Source organism: Petaurus breviceps, unplaced genomic scaffold (assembly GCF_028583685.1).
Source record: "Petaurus breviceps papuanus isolate PSGF00001 unplaced genomic scaffold, PetGlider_PUasm1.0 181, whole genome shotgun sequence".
NCBI classification, from domain to species: Eukaryota; Metazoa; Chordata; class Mammalia; order Diprotodontia; family Petauridae; genus Petaurus; species Petaurus breviceps.
Window position 1 is genome coordinate 24,343,960 of NW_027185784.1, and position 16,067 is coordinate 24,360,026.

Consider the following 16,067-nt stretch of genomic DNA (forward strand, 5'->3'; position numbering starts at 1 on the left):
ATCTATCTATCTATCTATCTATCTATCTATCTATCTATCTATCTATCCACATATTCATGGTAGCTTGAGGATGGAGAGCTCAATTGTAGTCTGAGAAACCAGAAAAGTCTCCACAAGAAATAGAGCACTGGCCCTGCAGTCAGGAGGACTTGAGTTCAAATCCAGCCCCAGACATTTACTAGCCATGTGACCTTGGACAAGTCACTTAACCCCAATTGCCCTGCTTTCCCCCTCCAAAAAGAAAAAAAAAAGAGGCAGGAACAGAGAGCTTTCTAGGAATAGAAGGGACAGCCAATGCAAAGCCATAGATCCAGGAGATGAAATATTGCATGAGAGTCACAGCAAGAAGGCCAGTGTAGTTGGATTATAGTAGTCATAAAGATGAGTAAAATATATAAAAAGACTGGAAATAAAGGAAAGGGCTGACTTCCAATGTCAAACAGACGAGTTTATATTTGATCCCATAGGTAATAGGGAACCACTCAAGTTTATAGAGGAGGGGCTTTTACTTACTGGGTTGACATGGTCAGAACATCGATTTAGGAAAATCACTTCAGCAGCTATGTGGAGGATGGATCAGTGGGGAGACTCTTGAAGCTGAGAGGTCACATAAGGAGTACATTGCTACAATCCAGGAGAGAGGTGATTAGCATCTCAACTAGGATGGTGGCTGTGCTAGTGGGGAGAAGGGGACCAATGCAAGAGATGTCCTGGAGAATAGATCAGGAAGACTTGGCAACTAATGAAGTATGTGGCATGAGTGATATCAAGGAGTCAAGGAAGATACCAGGGTTGTAAACCTGGATGACTACCAGGATATTCAGTAGTAACTGTTATTGTTCAGTCATTTTTCAGCTGTGTCTGATTCTTCATGACCCTTGGGGGTTTTCTTGGCAAAGAGGGTTTGCCTTCTCTAGCTCATTTTACAGATGAGGAAACCGAGGCAAATAGGATTAAGTGACTTACTCAGGGTCACACAGCTAGTTAAATGTCTGAGGCTTGATTTGAACTCAGGAAGATGAGTCTTCCTCACTCCAGGCTTGGTGCTCTATCCACTGTACCACCTAGATGCCAGTTCAACATTCAAAGAGAGGTGGGGAATAATAAGTTCTGATTTGGACAAGCTGAGTTTGAAATAACCAGAAGACATCTTGTTCAAAATGTCCCGCAGGTAGCTGGTGATATGTGAAGAAAGCTCAGGAAACAGGGGAGGCTAGGACGACCTGGGTTCAAATTCAGCCTCAGACACTTAACACAAAAACTAGCTGTGTGACCTTGGGCAAGTCACTTAACCCCAGTTGCCCTACCTTCCCCTCTCCAAAAAAAAAGAAAGCTCAGGAGAAATACCAGGACTAGGTATGGAACCAGAGAAGAATCAATAGCATAGAACTGTAATTGAACCAATGGGAGCTGATGAAATTAACACATCGGGGATTATCCTGAGAAAAGAGGGCACAGGACAGAGCCATTGGGTATGCCTATAGTTATGGAGTGTGCCATAGAAGATGATCCAGCAAAGGAAACTGAGAAAGTGACAGGTAGGAGAAGAGCCAAGAGAGATTAGTGCCCTGCCATAAAAACTCAAGAGAGGAGGGAATTCAGGAGGGATGAGGATTTAGGAGAGGTTATTACACTTGGCAATTAAGAGATCATTGTCTTATCTGCCTATGAGATTTCTGGAAGGACAATACAAGGTAATAAATATGAAAATGCTTTGAACTCTTTAGTGCACCAGACAAAGAAGTGGAATCTAAAGGAAAGCCCATTAACTAAGAAATGGCTGAACAAGTTGTGGTATATTAATGTAATGTAATATTATTGTGCCATAAGAAATGACAAAAAAGATGGTTTCAGAGAAACTTGGGAAGACTTGTATGAACTGTGATGCTGAGTGAAGTGAGAAGATAATTTATGTGATAACAACAGCATTGTAAAGGTGACTACTTTTAAGACTTAAGACGTCTTCTCAATACAAAGATCAATCACAATTCCCGAAGGACTGATGATGGACTATGCTCCCCACTTCCTGACAGAGGTGATGGATTCAAGATGCAGAATGACACATACATTCTTGGACATGGACAATGTGGGGATTTGTTTTTATTTGATTTTGCATATTTGTTACAAGGAATTTGTTTTTCTTTTCTCTCTCCCTCTGTGTGTGTGTGTGTGTGTGTGTGTGTGTAGGAGTGGGGTGGGGAAAAAAGGAAAGAAAATATAAGAGAGTCATAAAACAGTTTTTGAAAGGCACAAAAGAGAAGGAAGGTCAAAAGGAATCACAGTCAGGACAGATTTAAAGTAACATGTTGGATTTGTTATGCACTTAAAACTAAAAGCAAGCTGTACAGAATAAAGATTTATAATTTCATTTGAAAGCCCCCTCTTTTTGATCTACTCTGTATACAGAAGTGTTCACTTTAGTTGGTTTGCTAAGTTCAGAATAAGAAAAATGGGGGGGGGGAACCATAAATGCTATAGCTCACACACCATTAAACAGTAAATTCCATGGAAATGTTGCATATTGTGGCTTGGAAATCTTCTGTGATCCAAAAATATATTCATCACAAGATTTGACCTGAGTACAAATGAGAAGGCTTTCTCTCCCACCTCTTCTTGTTTTCTGCCACCGATTATGTTACTAACAGACATTCTGGATCTTGACACATCCAAAGAACAGGGCAGAACAACAAAAAATGGGCTCCCTCCCTAGAATTCTGAATTGGAACACTTACTCTGGTGTGAACATGCTCCATAACCTTAAGCAAATCACATAACCTTCCTTGGTTTCTGTAAAGTGTCTTGAAATGATTCTGATTAATGCCATAGGAAGCCATTGGTAGATAAGCTGGCTCAGAAGTCACTTTGGGGACATGAGCTTTTATAAGGACAGTGCCAAAAGGCAGGGGGAAGAGAGAAAGACTATAGGAAAGGAGCTCTTTTTGAGAGTTGGGACATCTTATAGGTTTCACTCCAGAGGATCCAAGCAAATCAGCTCTTCACATGTGGCAAAGAGGAAATGAGCCTTGTCCTGAAGACGCGAAGCAAAAGAAAAAGCAGGCGAGAGCCGGACAAGGGTCAGAGCCTTGGCAGAGCTGAGAGTACATTAGAACCCTGGACTCTGGCTAACATGGAACTGAGCCAAGACACAGGTGACTCATTAACCAGAAGTATAATTTTAAACTCTGCACTATGGGATAGGGCTCACTGTAGATAGTGACTGGAACACAGCAGGGAACAGCTCGTAAAGCCTATGTCTGAGGATGAGGGAAATGGACTTCTCTTTGGGACACTGTTAGTGGGGCTGGAAGAAAAGGATGATGGGGCTTATCAGTCAAGAGACCCCAAAATGCCCTGTAAAGTAGAGATCCAAGGGGCTTAGTGTGGCAATAATAACTGACATTTATCTGATGCTTTAGGTTTTACAAAGCATTGAGCACGGTGTATCTCCTTTGATCTTCACAGAAGCCCTACGGGGGTAGGAACTACAGATATTATTATATTCATTTTACAGATGAGAAGACTGAGGCTCAGAGAAATTTAGTGATTCAAGGTTACACAGCTACGAAGTGCTGGAAGCAGGATTTAGACTTGGATTTTCCTGATTCCCAGTTCGGCATTTTTTCCATCTCACTGAGAACAGAGAGAGGCAGAGACAGTCAGAGAGCTGCGTGGGGAACAGTGATGGGGGCAAAATGTGTCAGGAAGGGTCAGTTCAAGGAAGACAGAGTACTTAAAATCTAGGACTGATCTTCCCAACTAGGGCAGATGGGTCAATCTGTTCCCTAGTTTCCATCCAAACTTCAGTTATTTTCCTTGTTTTCCAGACCTACCCAGGGTGCCCTTCTGGAAAAAGCAAAAAGCCTTCCACTAAGTCTCCAGGGATCAGCTCCAAGACTGACTCAGAGCAAACAGTCCTGCCTCCTGCATCCTCTGCTTCCCCTTTGCCCACATCCCAGCAGCCGCAGCGTCAGCATTCTAGCTGAACTGAGATGCCGTGGTGAGGCCTGACTCACTCTGTCCTCAGTCACTTACATCACTGCTGGAGCTGACTGAAGGAATGATGAGTCACTGGGAGCTGGGGATTCTATTCCTAGCTCTGCCAAGGGCACGGGTGTTCTGGCAGACCCCTTGGCACCCTCCCCAGTCCTCCTTTCCCAGTCTGGCTGCCAGGATACAAGTGCTAACATGTACAGGGTGCCTTGAGCTTCTCAGACACAAACCCTCCAGTTCCTACCGTCCTCCCTGTCCTAGTGGCTCTGAGAAATAGCTCATCAGAAGCTGCCACTGAAATCATCTTCCTCCCATCTTACAGATGGACCAGTAACAACAGGAAGAGCTAATGTTTAGGGCCACTTCAGTGTCTTTGCCAAGAAAACCCAAAATGGGGTCATGAACAGTTGGACACAACTGAAATGACTGAACAACAAAAATATTTATACGGCACATGCTATGTGCTGGGTGCCATGCTAAGCACTTTATAATGATTACTTCATTACATCTTCTCAACTGTTATTGCACAACAGGGTCTATTATCATCTCCGTCTGACAGATGAGGAAACTAAGGCAAACAGGTTACATGACTTACCCAGGGTCACACAGCTAGTGAATGTCTGAGGCTGGATTTGAACTCAGGTCTTCCTGACTCTAGGCCAGCACTTTTGTGACCCAGCTGGAGAGGAGTGCTATTCCAGGAAAAGGAAGGGTTTGTGCTCAAATGAATCACCTGATGATTTCCTTTAGCCCCAAAGAGCCGAGCAGTGTCTAAATTTAAATTCTGGACCCCACAAGCCCCACATAATTATACAGGACAGGATTTATGACCCGCTTGCTTAACTCCCACACATGTTGTGACAACTTGATCACTCTAGGGTCTGAAGAACCCAAGTCACACAAAGCACACATGCACCCGAGACACAGAAGCAAGTGGTTGTGGCTTCTCACAAATGGCAGGGAGCCGCCATAGTTAAGAACAGCAAGACCACCATCCAGTCTAGGTCATGTCTGACCCCTGTGCAAACTTACCCTCCCCACTAATGATGGCAATATATGTAGGAGAGGGTGCCCTCCTACTGGTGGAGAGGGGAGGGATATGGTAACATTTCCATTGCAAATATTCATTAAGTGCCTTTGTCTTGAACTAATTGTGACCTCTGGCTGACTAGAGGAAAAGCAGACCTATTGGCGAAGGCATATGTTATTGGTTTGATGGGTTCTAGACCTGCAGAACACCTAGAACCTATGTACCAGGATCTCATGTGACGGGTTTGGTGATACCTATGCACTGGTTATTCCATTAGAATGTTAGCTTCTATCTTGGGGTGGGGGGAAGGGGAGAGATGGGGAGAAAATTTGTGACTCAAAATCTTGTGGAAATGAAAGTTGAAAACTAAAAATAAATTTAAATTAAAAAAAAAAAAAGAATGGGGCGGCTAGGTGGCGCAGTGAATGGGGCAGGGTGGCGCACCAGCCCTGGAGTCAGGAGAACCCGAGTTCAAATTTGGCCTCAGACATTTAACATGTACTAGCTGTGTGACCTTGGGCAAGTCACTTAATCCCAATTGTCCTCTAAAAAGCAAAAAAAAAAAAAAAGAACATTAGCTTCTTGAGGACAGGTACCATATCACCTTACACACCTAACACAGAGTCCAGCAGCAGACAGTAGGTATTTGCTAAATGTTTGTCAATTGCTATACTGTGGACATTTTGTTTTTGAGTAGGGAGGGTTGGCACAAAATGCAGGTTACTCTAATAAGTACATGGCAGACAAGAAGAGGAGAAACTGGAGGCCAGGAGGCTCTGATAAGAAGCTATTACCATAATCCAGATAAGAGATGAGGCCACTGGGACTAAAGTGGTGGCTGCAATAGTAGAAAGGGAAAGTGAATTAAATAAAAACCATCTCAAAGAATCAGGATAACTTGATCATGTAGAGGGAGGCAGATGAGTAGAAAACTTATTTCTTAAGGTTGTGAATGGGGGGGAAGGAATGGGGTCCTTTGTGGTACCATTGACACCACAGTGGGGGTAAAGAGGCAGTCAAGGCAGGCAGGGGAAGAGGACGGGAGTGCAGAGTTCAGGGAGCAGTAGGGAAGCAGGTTTACCTAGAATTGTAGAGGGAAAGGTAGGTGAGGGCCTGACTAAGGCAGTTTTAAATGCTCTCTGTCCACCGGGAGCCAACAAACATTTCTGTGAGAGGTAGAGAGGCTGGTACTTTATAAAGATTGTTCTGGCAGATGTGTGGAAGATGAGCTGGAGATAGGGGAGAAAGTGGAAGCAGAGAGAGAAACAAAGCCATAACATGAATGTATATCCAGAAAAGGGCAGGCAGAGGTGCAGTGGATAGAGCTTGGCATCAGGAAGACTCATCATGAGTGCAAATCCCACCTCAGACACTTACTAGCTGGGTGACTCTGGGCAAGTCACTTAACCCTGTTTGCCTCAGTTTCCTCATCTGTAAAATGAGCTGGAGAAGGAAATGGCAAACCACTCCAGTATCTTTGCCAAGAAAACCCCAAATGGGATCACAGAGGGTCAGACACAACTGAACAACAATCTCTAGTCTCAGAGACTCAACAAGGAAACTGAACTTTCTCAATAACTGAGTTTTCTGGATAAATTATTTCAGGAAGGTACTGGAATACAAAACAAACATAAAAATATCAGAATTTTTTTAATCGTAAAAATCAGGAAAAATTGGTAAGAAAAATATTTCTATAATACTGACAAAATGTATAGAACACTTGGCTATTAAACAACTAAGCATACCAAAGACAACTTTTAAAAGATTTTAAAAGAAAAAGAACTGGGAAATAAGTACAATACTAATAGGTTGAGCCTATACGGTAAAAATGTGAAAAAAAATTTCAAATTAGTTTATAGACTTAATGTAGCAGCAATTAAAAAACAAATGGGCTACTTCTTAGGACTGAATATAACATCAAAATTTATATTGAAAAACAAAAGGGCATGACATTGATAATTATGAAAAAATTTAAAGACCAACATACTTAACCTGGATTTCAACATATAACAGGATTATAGAAGTAAGAGAAATGATAAAAATTATAAAGAGCTGAAAAGGGCTTTAGAAATGAGTCTAAGATTTTATTTCACAGATGAGGAAACTGAGGCCCAGAAATTCAGTGACCTGCCCAAAGTTACACTAATGATCACAAGGAGCAGATCTCTATTCAAACCCAGGTCTTGTCTCCAAATCCAGTGTTCTTTCCACCATGCTACTATGTCTCTTCACATCTCACACCATATATAAATTCCAACTGGGCAAACAACTTATATATTAAACAACTATTACAATTTGAAAATATTTTCCTCCTGATATTTTATCTCAACCGTGGATTCAAAATTTCATCAAATTATTGGATACAAATGAAATTAAATAGATTTCATAAGGGGATTTTGCATAACAAAAATAAAGATGTTTCAAAATTTAAAACAATGTAGGCAAAACAGGAAGGAAATGGCTAATGAAGGTGACAAAAAAGGAGCTGGTAAAAATGTAAAATTCAGAATCTACAAAGAACTGACACAAATTTACAAGAGATTATTCATTCCCCAGTGGATAAATGGTCAAAAGACATAATGAGGCATTTTGAAGAAGGCAGCACAAATTATTAATGATCCCTTGAAAAAATGCTCAAATAATCAGAGAAACATAAATTTAAAAGTTTTTAAGCTACCACCTCATACCCTGAAAATTGGCAAAGGTTTTAAAATGACAAAATTCAATACTGGCAGAACTCATGGGGGAACTGGCAACCTATTAGATTTTTGATAAAATTGTAATTAGTATAGTCTTTTTAATGTGCAATCTGGCTACATATAATTACAATTTTTCACATACCATTTAACACCCAACAAATCCACCATTATCCTAGGAAAATCTTTTTTTTTCTTTTTGGAGGGGGGAAGGAAGGCAGGACAATTGGGGTTGGGTTAAGTGACTTACCCAAGGTCACACAGCTAGTAAGTGTTAAGTATCTGAGGTCATATTTGACCTCAGGTCCTCCTGACTCCAGGGCCGGTGCTCTCTTCACTGCGCCACCTAGGCCCAATAGGGGAAAATCTTAAAATATTTATAACTGCTTTTTGTTATATCAAAAAAAACTAAAAACCACCAAAATGTTCAATGACTGGGAAATAAATGAATAAATTGTGTAGACCAATTGTTGTGCTCTAAAAAAAATGACAACTACTTGGGGGCAGCTAGGTGGCACAATGAATAGAGCACCAGTCCTGTAGAGCACCAGCCCTGGAGTCAGGAGGACCTGAGTTCAAATCCAGCCTCAGATATTTAACACAAAAACTAGCCATGTGACCTTGGGCAAGTTACTTAAACCCAATTGCCCTACCTTCCCCCCTCCAAAAAGCCAAAAAAAAGGCAACTACAAAAACTGAAACATAGGTTGGATCTTAAAAGATTTGTTAAGGATTTCCCCCTGTTCATTTTATTTGAATATTTAGATTTTTGGAGAAAGTCTGTAAATTTATAATAAAAGATTATTTAAAACACAGATAACTGGGAGATCCATTTACAGTTTGCAAATCAGTGATAAGAAGGCGATCTGCTCCCTAAGGAACTGTAGAAAAGCAACAAGAATTGCCTTTGGTTCCAGACTTGCCTTTGGAAGAAATCTAGCTACAGACCAGGAGACAGCTCTCAAAAGAAGCAAGAGCCTCCTATGACAGAAGCCAAAGGTGTAAAAAATTTCAAAAAACTGTCAAACATAGCAGGGAAAGAGAACTGTGTTCATTGGATTCTGACAAGCAGAGGTCACTGGTGATTTTAGGGCAGCTCACAGTAGAGAAGATAACATGCTGTTTCCAAAGGTTTGAAGAGTCGTAGTATAGGAGAGAATTAGGTACCCTGTGTGACCCCAGGGAGGAGGATGAAAACTACTAAGTAGAAATTACAAGAAGCCAATTTTGGCCCAGCATAATGAAAACCTAACAGACTGAACTGTCAGACAACATACTTACGTTGATCATAACACCCCACAGTAAACTGGCTACTCCCTGGCAGTATTCATACAACAACCGAATGACCTGTTGGGATCATTGTAGAAGAAATTCCGATTATTAGGTGAAACGCTGGGTTAATGATTTCGAAGTTTCCTTCCAAGTCTCAATTCTATGATTCTAAGTCAGACTCCCAGGATCAAAGAAAGAGTAGTTGATGAGGAAATGGAGGTAAGTAGGTACAGACTGCCCATATGAAAGCCATTTGTCCTTGAAAAATAAAGGATAAATGAGATGTTAGTAATGGATTCTGGGAGCAAATGAAGGTTTTTTGAGGGACTGAAGAAATGTTGCTTAAAGGTTCAAGTGACAGAATGTCAATCAGTCAACCAATTTATTAAATACTAAATAAGCAGAGTAGAGAGGTTTTCTTCTCCCCCCTCCAAGACTAGGGGAAAGTATAAGATAAAATAAAAACAGCAGTTTTGAGGAAGAAGGGTAGATAGCTAAGAGAGCTAGCCCCAGAAGATCTCGCTGAAGTAGGCTGGAAGATATCAGCTGTCATTTAAGGGTGGATAAAAAAAAACAACACATGGGAGTTTAAAAAGGAAAGGGTAAGAGCAAATAGACAAAAGGTTTCTATGAAGCCAAAATGAACAGGGTAATAATAAAAACAATGTGGCACTGTACTGAACCCTTCTGCCAAAAAAAATAATGTACAAGGTCTTTGGAACTTTGTCTCCCTCTGCTGAGCAATGAGGCAAAATACAATGACCTGCCTTCAGAGCTGCGTGTTGATTAGAAATTTAAGTTTTTTTGTGTACACTCCAATTTTCAGAGTTTTGTTTTGGACAGAAGTATTTCAATATACACTATGTGTTCATTCATACACTTGATTCCTTGATAGATACAACAGAAATAACTTCGTTTTGACTAACAATAGAAGGCAAGGCATAAAACAGGGAAAGATTCCACAACAGTGCTTGCCATATCATAGAGGGTATACTATAAGGAATATGATGAAAACAAAGTAATACTCCAGTTTATAGATATTATGTTGAGTGCCCCAATCTCCAGTATACTAAAATACCTTTGTAAAGAAATCTCAGACCCCTCAAAAAAGATCAATTGAGAGCTATTCCCCAATAAATGAGTAATCAAAGAATAGGCACAAAATTTTCCAAAGAATCGCAAACCATAAATAACTACATGAAAACACACCCCAAATCACTAGTACTGAGGGAAAAAATGTAAAGTAAAACAATTCATGTTTCACACCACACTATGCAAACTGATGAAAGATGAAAAACTGCAGTTTTTTTTTTGGAGTTGGGGTTGGTCCTGTGAAAAGACAAGATTCTTATGCAATTAACAGGAACTGTAAAATGACTCAATATTCTGATTTGTTTGGAATTATGCAAGAAAAGTCACTACACATTCCTTGTGAGTCACTATCAGGTATATACCCCAAGGAAGACAGACAAAAGCAGGGGTTCAACACAGACCAAAATATTTATAGCAGTCATCTTGTGATACTTAACAAAATGAATGCCCTTCAATTGATAACCTTTCCCCGCCAAAAAAACAACTATGGTATATGAGTGGAACATTCTATATAATTAAGAAATGATGACTATGAAGAATTCAGAGAAACATGGCAAGACTTGGATGAACTGACATAAATAACTAGAACTAAGAGAAGATATACAGATCAGTATAATGTAAATGAAAACATCACTAAAAGAAGTTGACCTCTGAGCAACAGAAAAATCAATGGTCTTAGAGAAGGGATAAAGACTCCTTACTTATAACAGAGAGGTGGGGACTAGGATATAGTTAAACATGGCCTCTCTCTAACATTGCTTTTGTTTTTTTGTCCTAAGGAGTGGTTTAATATGGAACAGTGGGAAATGGGAAATAACTAAAGACAAAGAACATCAATAAAACTTTTAAAAATTAGCCCCAGTCTATACAGAAATGACAAAGATTGCCTGTGATCCAAGCTATTACATGCAGTTGGGCAGTCTCTGAGTTAGTCTACCAGCACAAATATCTCAGACAGCTCAAAATTCAAAAGGACTAGAAGATTCCATTTGGAAAATAATGCTGGATTTCTGATGATCCCAAGATGCTCCTCTCTATATACACAAAAATCTATATGCCAACATTCTTCCCAAGATATTAATATAGCTGTGAATCATGAAACAATCTCAGAAGAATAAATATCATGGGTAATTCAAAGGGAGATGCAGATGCATAGTAAGAAGAGGCTGTGACATATGCATGATTTTAAACAAGTATTCAAAACACTATCAGCCAGGAAGTGTGTGGGATGAAGGACATAGGTCAACTTATATAGCAAAAGGAAGGAATAACCTCAAGTCTAGACCACTTAGGTCTAAATAATGATCTCTAGACAGTCACTCTTTAAAACTGCTTTACTTTTTTTTATTCAATGTTCAGAAGGAAAGAGTAAGTTAATTTCCTTAAAAGACATAAACAGGCTATAAAATTCCCAAATTATCGCAGAACCTAGCCTCTAGATAGAATCTGATTTAGTGTTAATCAAGTATTCCAAAATTAAGAAATAAGGGAAAAAAGGCTAAAATAAAAAGAAGTATGATTTCTTATTGAGTCTAAGCATAGGGTGGCACAGTGAGTAAAGTGCCAGCCCTGGAGTCAGGTTGCCTCAGACACTTAACACCCACACAAAAAAACTAGCCATGTAAGCTTGGGCAAGTTACTTAACCCCAATTGCCCTCCAAAAAAAAGAAAGAGTCTAAGCATATCTTGATCAGAATTTCAAGTAAGGGGCGGCCAGGTGGCTCAGTGAGTAAGAGCACCGGCCCCAGAGTCGGGATGACCTGGGATAGAATCCGGGCTCTGATACTTAGCACCACACCCAGAAATAACTGGCCCTGTAACCTTGAGTAAGTTACTTAACCCCAATTGCTTTAAAAAAATTTTTTCAAGTAAAATCCAGCTGAAGGAGAAATGTAGAACATGCAATTATCTCAGTTATTGAAGTTATCCCTTGCTGTCCTTTTGATCATGGCAGTAGGAAAAGGATCAAAAAGGTGTTTTTAAAAGGCCAAAGTATAAATGAAAGACTCCAATGAGAAACCAAGTGATTTCAAGCACTGATTAAGGTAATTATCTTAGGCAAACTAGTTAAGATAACTTAGACCTCTTAACAGATAAAAGCAGCAGAGAGAGGAATCTTGAAAAAAAAAAAAAGGGCAGGCCAAACACTAGTCTTAAAGATGCCATTAAATCTCTCAGCCAGGGAGACTCCTCCATCCCTCACCCCCCCCAAAGGTGAGAATAAATTGAAAAATGTAAGCCCAACATTAATATGGAAAATCTGGGCCTGAAGGAGGTATGGGAACACAGGGTTAGAAAGCAGGAGAAAAGACATTGCCTTCCTTTAAAACTATGGGGGAAGCAGACAGGAAAGAAGTAGAGAGGTATGCGGGGGGGAAAAATTAATGAACTCACAGAAGACAATCTTAATTTTCTCAAGGAAGAAACACAAATAACAATTTCATTTCATAAAAAAAAATTTATTCATGTGACCTCATTTTTTCACATTATTAGAATGCTCCCCGACTTGATTCTAGAAGAAACCCAAGCTGCTTCAGATTTTTAAAAATAAAAAGATTAGCTTTGTTTCAACATAACAGGCATCTGAGAACCATCCTAGCAAAGGATGAAGGCATTTTATAGGTGGCCTTCATTACGTTACATATTTTCTACAGGAAGATAAAACAACAGGAAGTAAAAGGTATATACATAGTATATGTATACATGGACGTATCTAAGTTTACATATCTGTATATACACACATATTCTTTAAAAACGTATCCCTCATTTCAGATTGTGTAAGAACAAATAAGTTATTTCATATCATGATGAAAAATTCTTAATGATACATTTGGGTCAGAAGCATACAGTTATTCATCTTTAATTTTTCCTCATGGGCTAAGATTTGATAAAACAAATAAGGCATAATATGATCCCCAAAATAATACAGATTACTCAGGAAAAAACTCTCTACATTAAATGCCAGAACGAAGTAAAGATTAGATAGAGGTTGGTCTACTACCTGTAATTAAATCCAAAGTATGCAATTTATCTAAACTTAGGCCCAATATTAGACAAAGGGGAGGGAAGGCTCTCAAACAACAGAAGAGAAATGAGGCCATCACCTGTCTGTGTACTAAGTGGAGGAGCTGTGAATCCTCCCAGCACTGTAGGATAGAGAACCATTACTGGGCAACATTCAATGTCCCAGAGAATCTTAAGGCACTAATAACATTCTAATTATTACAGTTCACACAATGAAATGATTAAATACATAAATGAAAAAAAACCCACAATTTACATACTTTAAAAATATAAAAAAAGTCATCACCCGTATAATGGATATAGGGGTATAGTATTGCTTGCCTTCTCAGTGAGTGAGTAGCTGGAGGGAGAGAATTTGGAACTGAAATTTTTTTTTTAAATATATAAAAGTCAGTATATTTTTCTCTTCCTATGACTCTTGGCCCTTATTAGCTCACTAAGAAGGTTTCCCTTTTTGTCAGCATTAAGCAACAAACTGATTAGAAATCTGGCTGATAAAAGTGATTCTTTCTCGAAGTCCATAAACAGAATTACTTAAAAAATTGCACGTTTCCCCCCCTAGCTAGCTAGCTAGTTTACATAATTTAACTCCACCCTCCCCAACCATATACATAATGACCTTAACGCTGGTGACTAGCATAGAATGCATGGCCTTGGAAATGGCTTTCATTTTTCTTATAAAACAGTTGTCCACAAGACCTTACCATTTTTCTAATGCTGATTCTCAACTGTCACATGCTCCCTTCCATACCTAAGTCCCTGCCTCCTTTCCAATTCTGATTCTTTGCTGAAATGGCTTAGGGAGCTCACCTGGAACAGAGATCAATATCCTAATAACAGGGATTATAACTCATTTGCATTAGTTATTAAAGTCCCCTGGCAGCAAATTTGGGCCACTACATACTTCAGTTGCTAGTTATACTTCGGAATGTCCAAGATAATTAATCTACCTTTTAAGTCCTTGAAAAGGAAGGCTAATCAGTATTTCCAGGAGTTAAAGTAATTCTTAATGAAGCCAAGTCAATTGAAAGAGTGGCCATAAGAATGAATTAAAGCTAGAGAGCTGGTGATTAAGTTATTAAGCATGTTGTGTCATTTTTTCCCTAAGAAGTAAAATGCCAGAGGAACTTTTCAGCCAAGGAAGACTTAAAACAATTCTCAAGTCCAACTCAAGCACTTGATTGGAACAGAATGCTTCCAGAATCACCGATTCCTTTAATTCACTGCCACCATGGATGAAAACCATGGCAAATCACAGTGCTGAAGAAGCTCACTAATATAAAACCATGGTTCCTCATCTTCACTTCACTTTCTGAACTTGAAAACTCAAGATTTAATGTTGTTTGCTGGAGAACAGATGCGGCCATCAAGGAGACAGGTCCAGTAGAACAGGAGAACTAAAATGGCACATCTTGCAGCCATAGAGGCCAGTCAGTCCATTTTTATGTAGTGCTGATAGCTGCTCTGCCTTGTGCCTTCTCAGAGTCTGCTTCTCCAGTAGCTGATAATGCTGAATGCTGGATTAGGCTCAACTCAAGTTTTATGCCAAGACATTTGGATGATTTCCCCTTCCCCCAATAACAACAACAACGATAATAATAATGACAGCTACTATTTACATAGCGCTTTAAAGTGTCTCACATAATGTTATCTCATTTAATCCTCACACCAACCCTGGGAGGAAGAGGCAAGCAGACAGAGGTTAAGTGGTGTGCCCAAGGTCACACAGCTCAAGCCTGAGGCAGGAATAGAATTCAGGTCTTCTTGATTCCAAGTCCAGCAGTCTATCCCACCAACTAGCTTCCTCCAAATATGGTGACTTAAAAGAAATTAAAATGAAGGAACAGTCCTGTTTGTGTCCATTTGTTTTTTCTATAATGGCCTCTCTCCCAGGGGCAATGGTCATTCACTCAACATATGCCTTATCTTCTGAGCACAAGAGACCTTATGTCCCTCACTATTAGTGGTGAGATGAACAGAATTGTACAACTTGTCTGTGAAAACAGTATCAGAAAAACACAAATGCTTTAAATTAATTTCTCTTAGAATATCATAGAAAATCTAATCTGGATGGACGGAGGCAATTCTCAATTGGTACTATCTCCATTCTATGGAAGAAAAAACTGAGGCAGAAAAATAAAATAATTTGCCCATGCAGCAGATCATCGATGGAATTAGGATTAGAGGATTTTTAAGTTATTGATCCTGTTTTCTTTCCACCATGAGCACTAAAAGGATGACATGAAACATGTCCAGTGCAATGAACACTAAGACTTACATGGCCTTGCTGGAAGCAGGGTACTAAAGAGTGCCAACTTCTAGACACTGGAAGATACTATATGGAAGTAAATTGTCCTTCTGTGACAGCACAGAAACAAAGAGTGGCAGTTTTCTACCCACTATCACCTTTAATGCTGGTATTGGCTTTAATAAGCTTCCAGTGTTGACCATAAGCAGAGGCTGAGGTATCCAGGGGGTTTATCTGCTGAGGCTCTCAGACAAGAAATGGCTTATAGCTACCTATACCTGGAATAAGTGGACTGTTCCAGAGTATGGAAATTTAGGGATAACTGGCTTTCACCAGGGGATAATCCTGAGTAAATTAATAATCAACGATGCTAATTTTCTTTTATTGTTGATTTTCCTTGAATCAGAGAGCCAACACTGAACGGACTACAAAATGCAGACTAATTTAGGCCCATTTTTCCCCTGAAAAAAGAGGTATCTTATAAACTGACAAATATGGTACTTTTTACAAATGAGTCTTTAAGAAAAAATAAATCAGTTCTCTTTCCTTGTTTGAATGTGTTTAAAATATAGTCTTAAGACAAAATGGAATTTTTAAAAATTAGCAAAGAATATATATACTTACCATTAAAATGAAGAAATAGAAAACCCACATCCAGCCTAGGTTGTCCTGAATCAAAGACACTAAAAACTGAACATAAAAGGACAGATAACAA

At 39.4% G+C, this 16,067-nt stretch overlaps 1 protein-coding gene across 3 annotated transcripts in view; it reads right to left on the bottom strand.

Moving 5' to 3' along the window:
* Positions 1-12,518: 12,518 nt before the first annotated feature.
* SLC37A3 (solute carrier family 37 member 3) overlaps positions 12,519-16,067 on the bottom strand; it is a 45,297-nt gene continuing 41,748 nt past the window's right edge. For 2 of the 3 annotated variants that reach the window (XM_069087351.1, XM_069087352.1), the window contains exons 14-15: positions 15,977-16,042; positions 12,519-15,098 (exon numbers count right to left, since the gene is read on the bottom strand). In XM_069087351.1, the coding sequence (XP_068943452.1) occupies positions 15,027-15,098; positions 15,977-16,042 (138 nt within the window). In that variant the 3' untranslated portion in view covers positions 12,519-15,026. The remainder of the gene's footprint in view (positions 15,099-15,976; positions 16,043-16,067) is intronic. The other variant, XM_069087354.1, reaches the window with a different exon arrangement.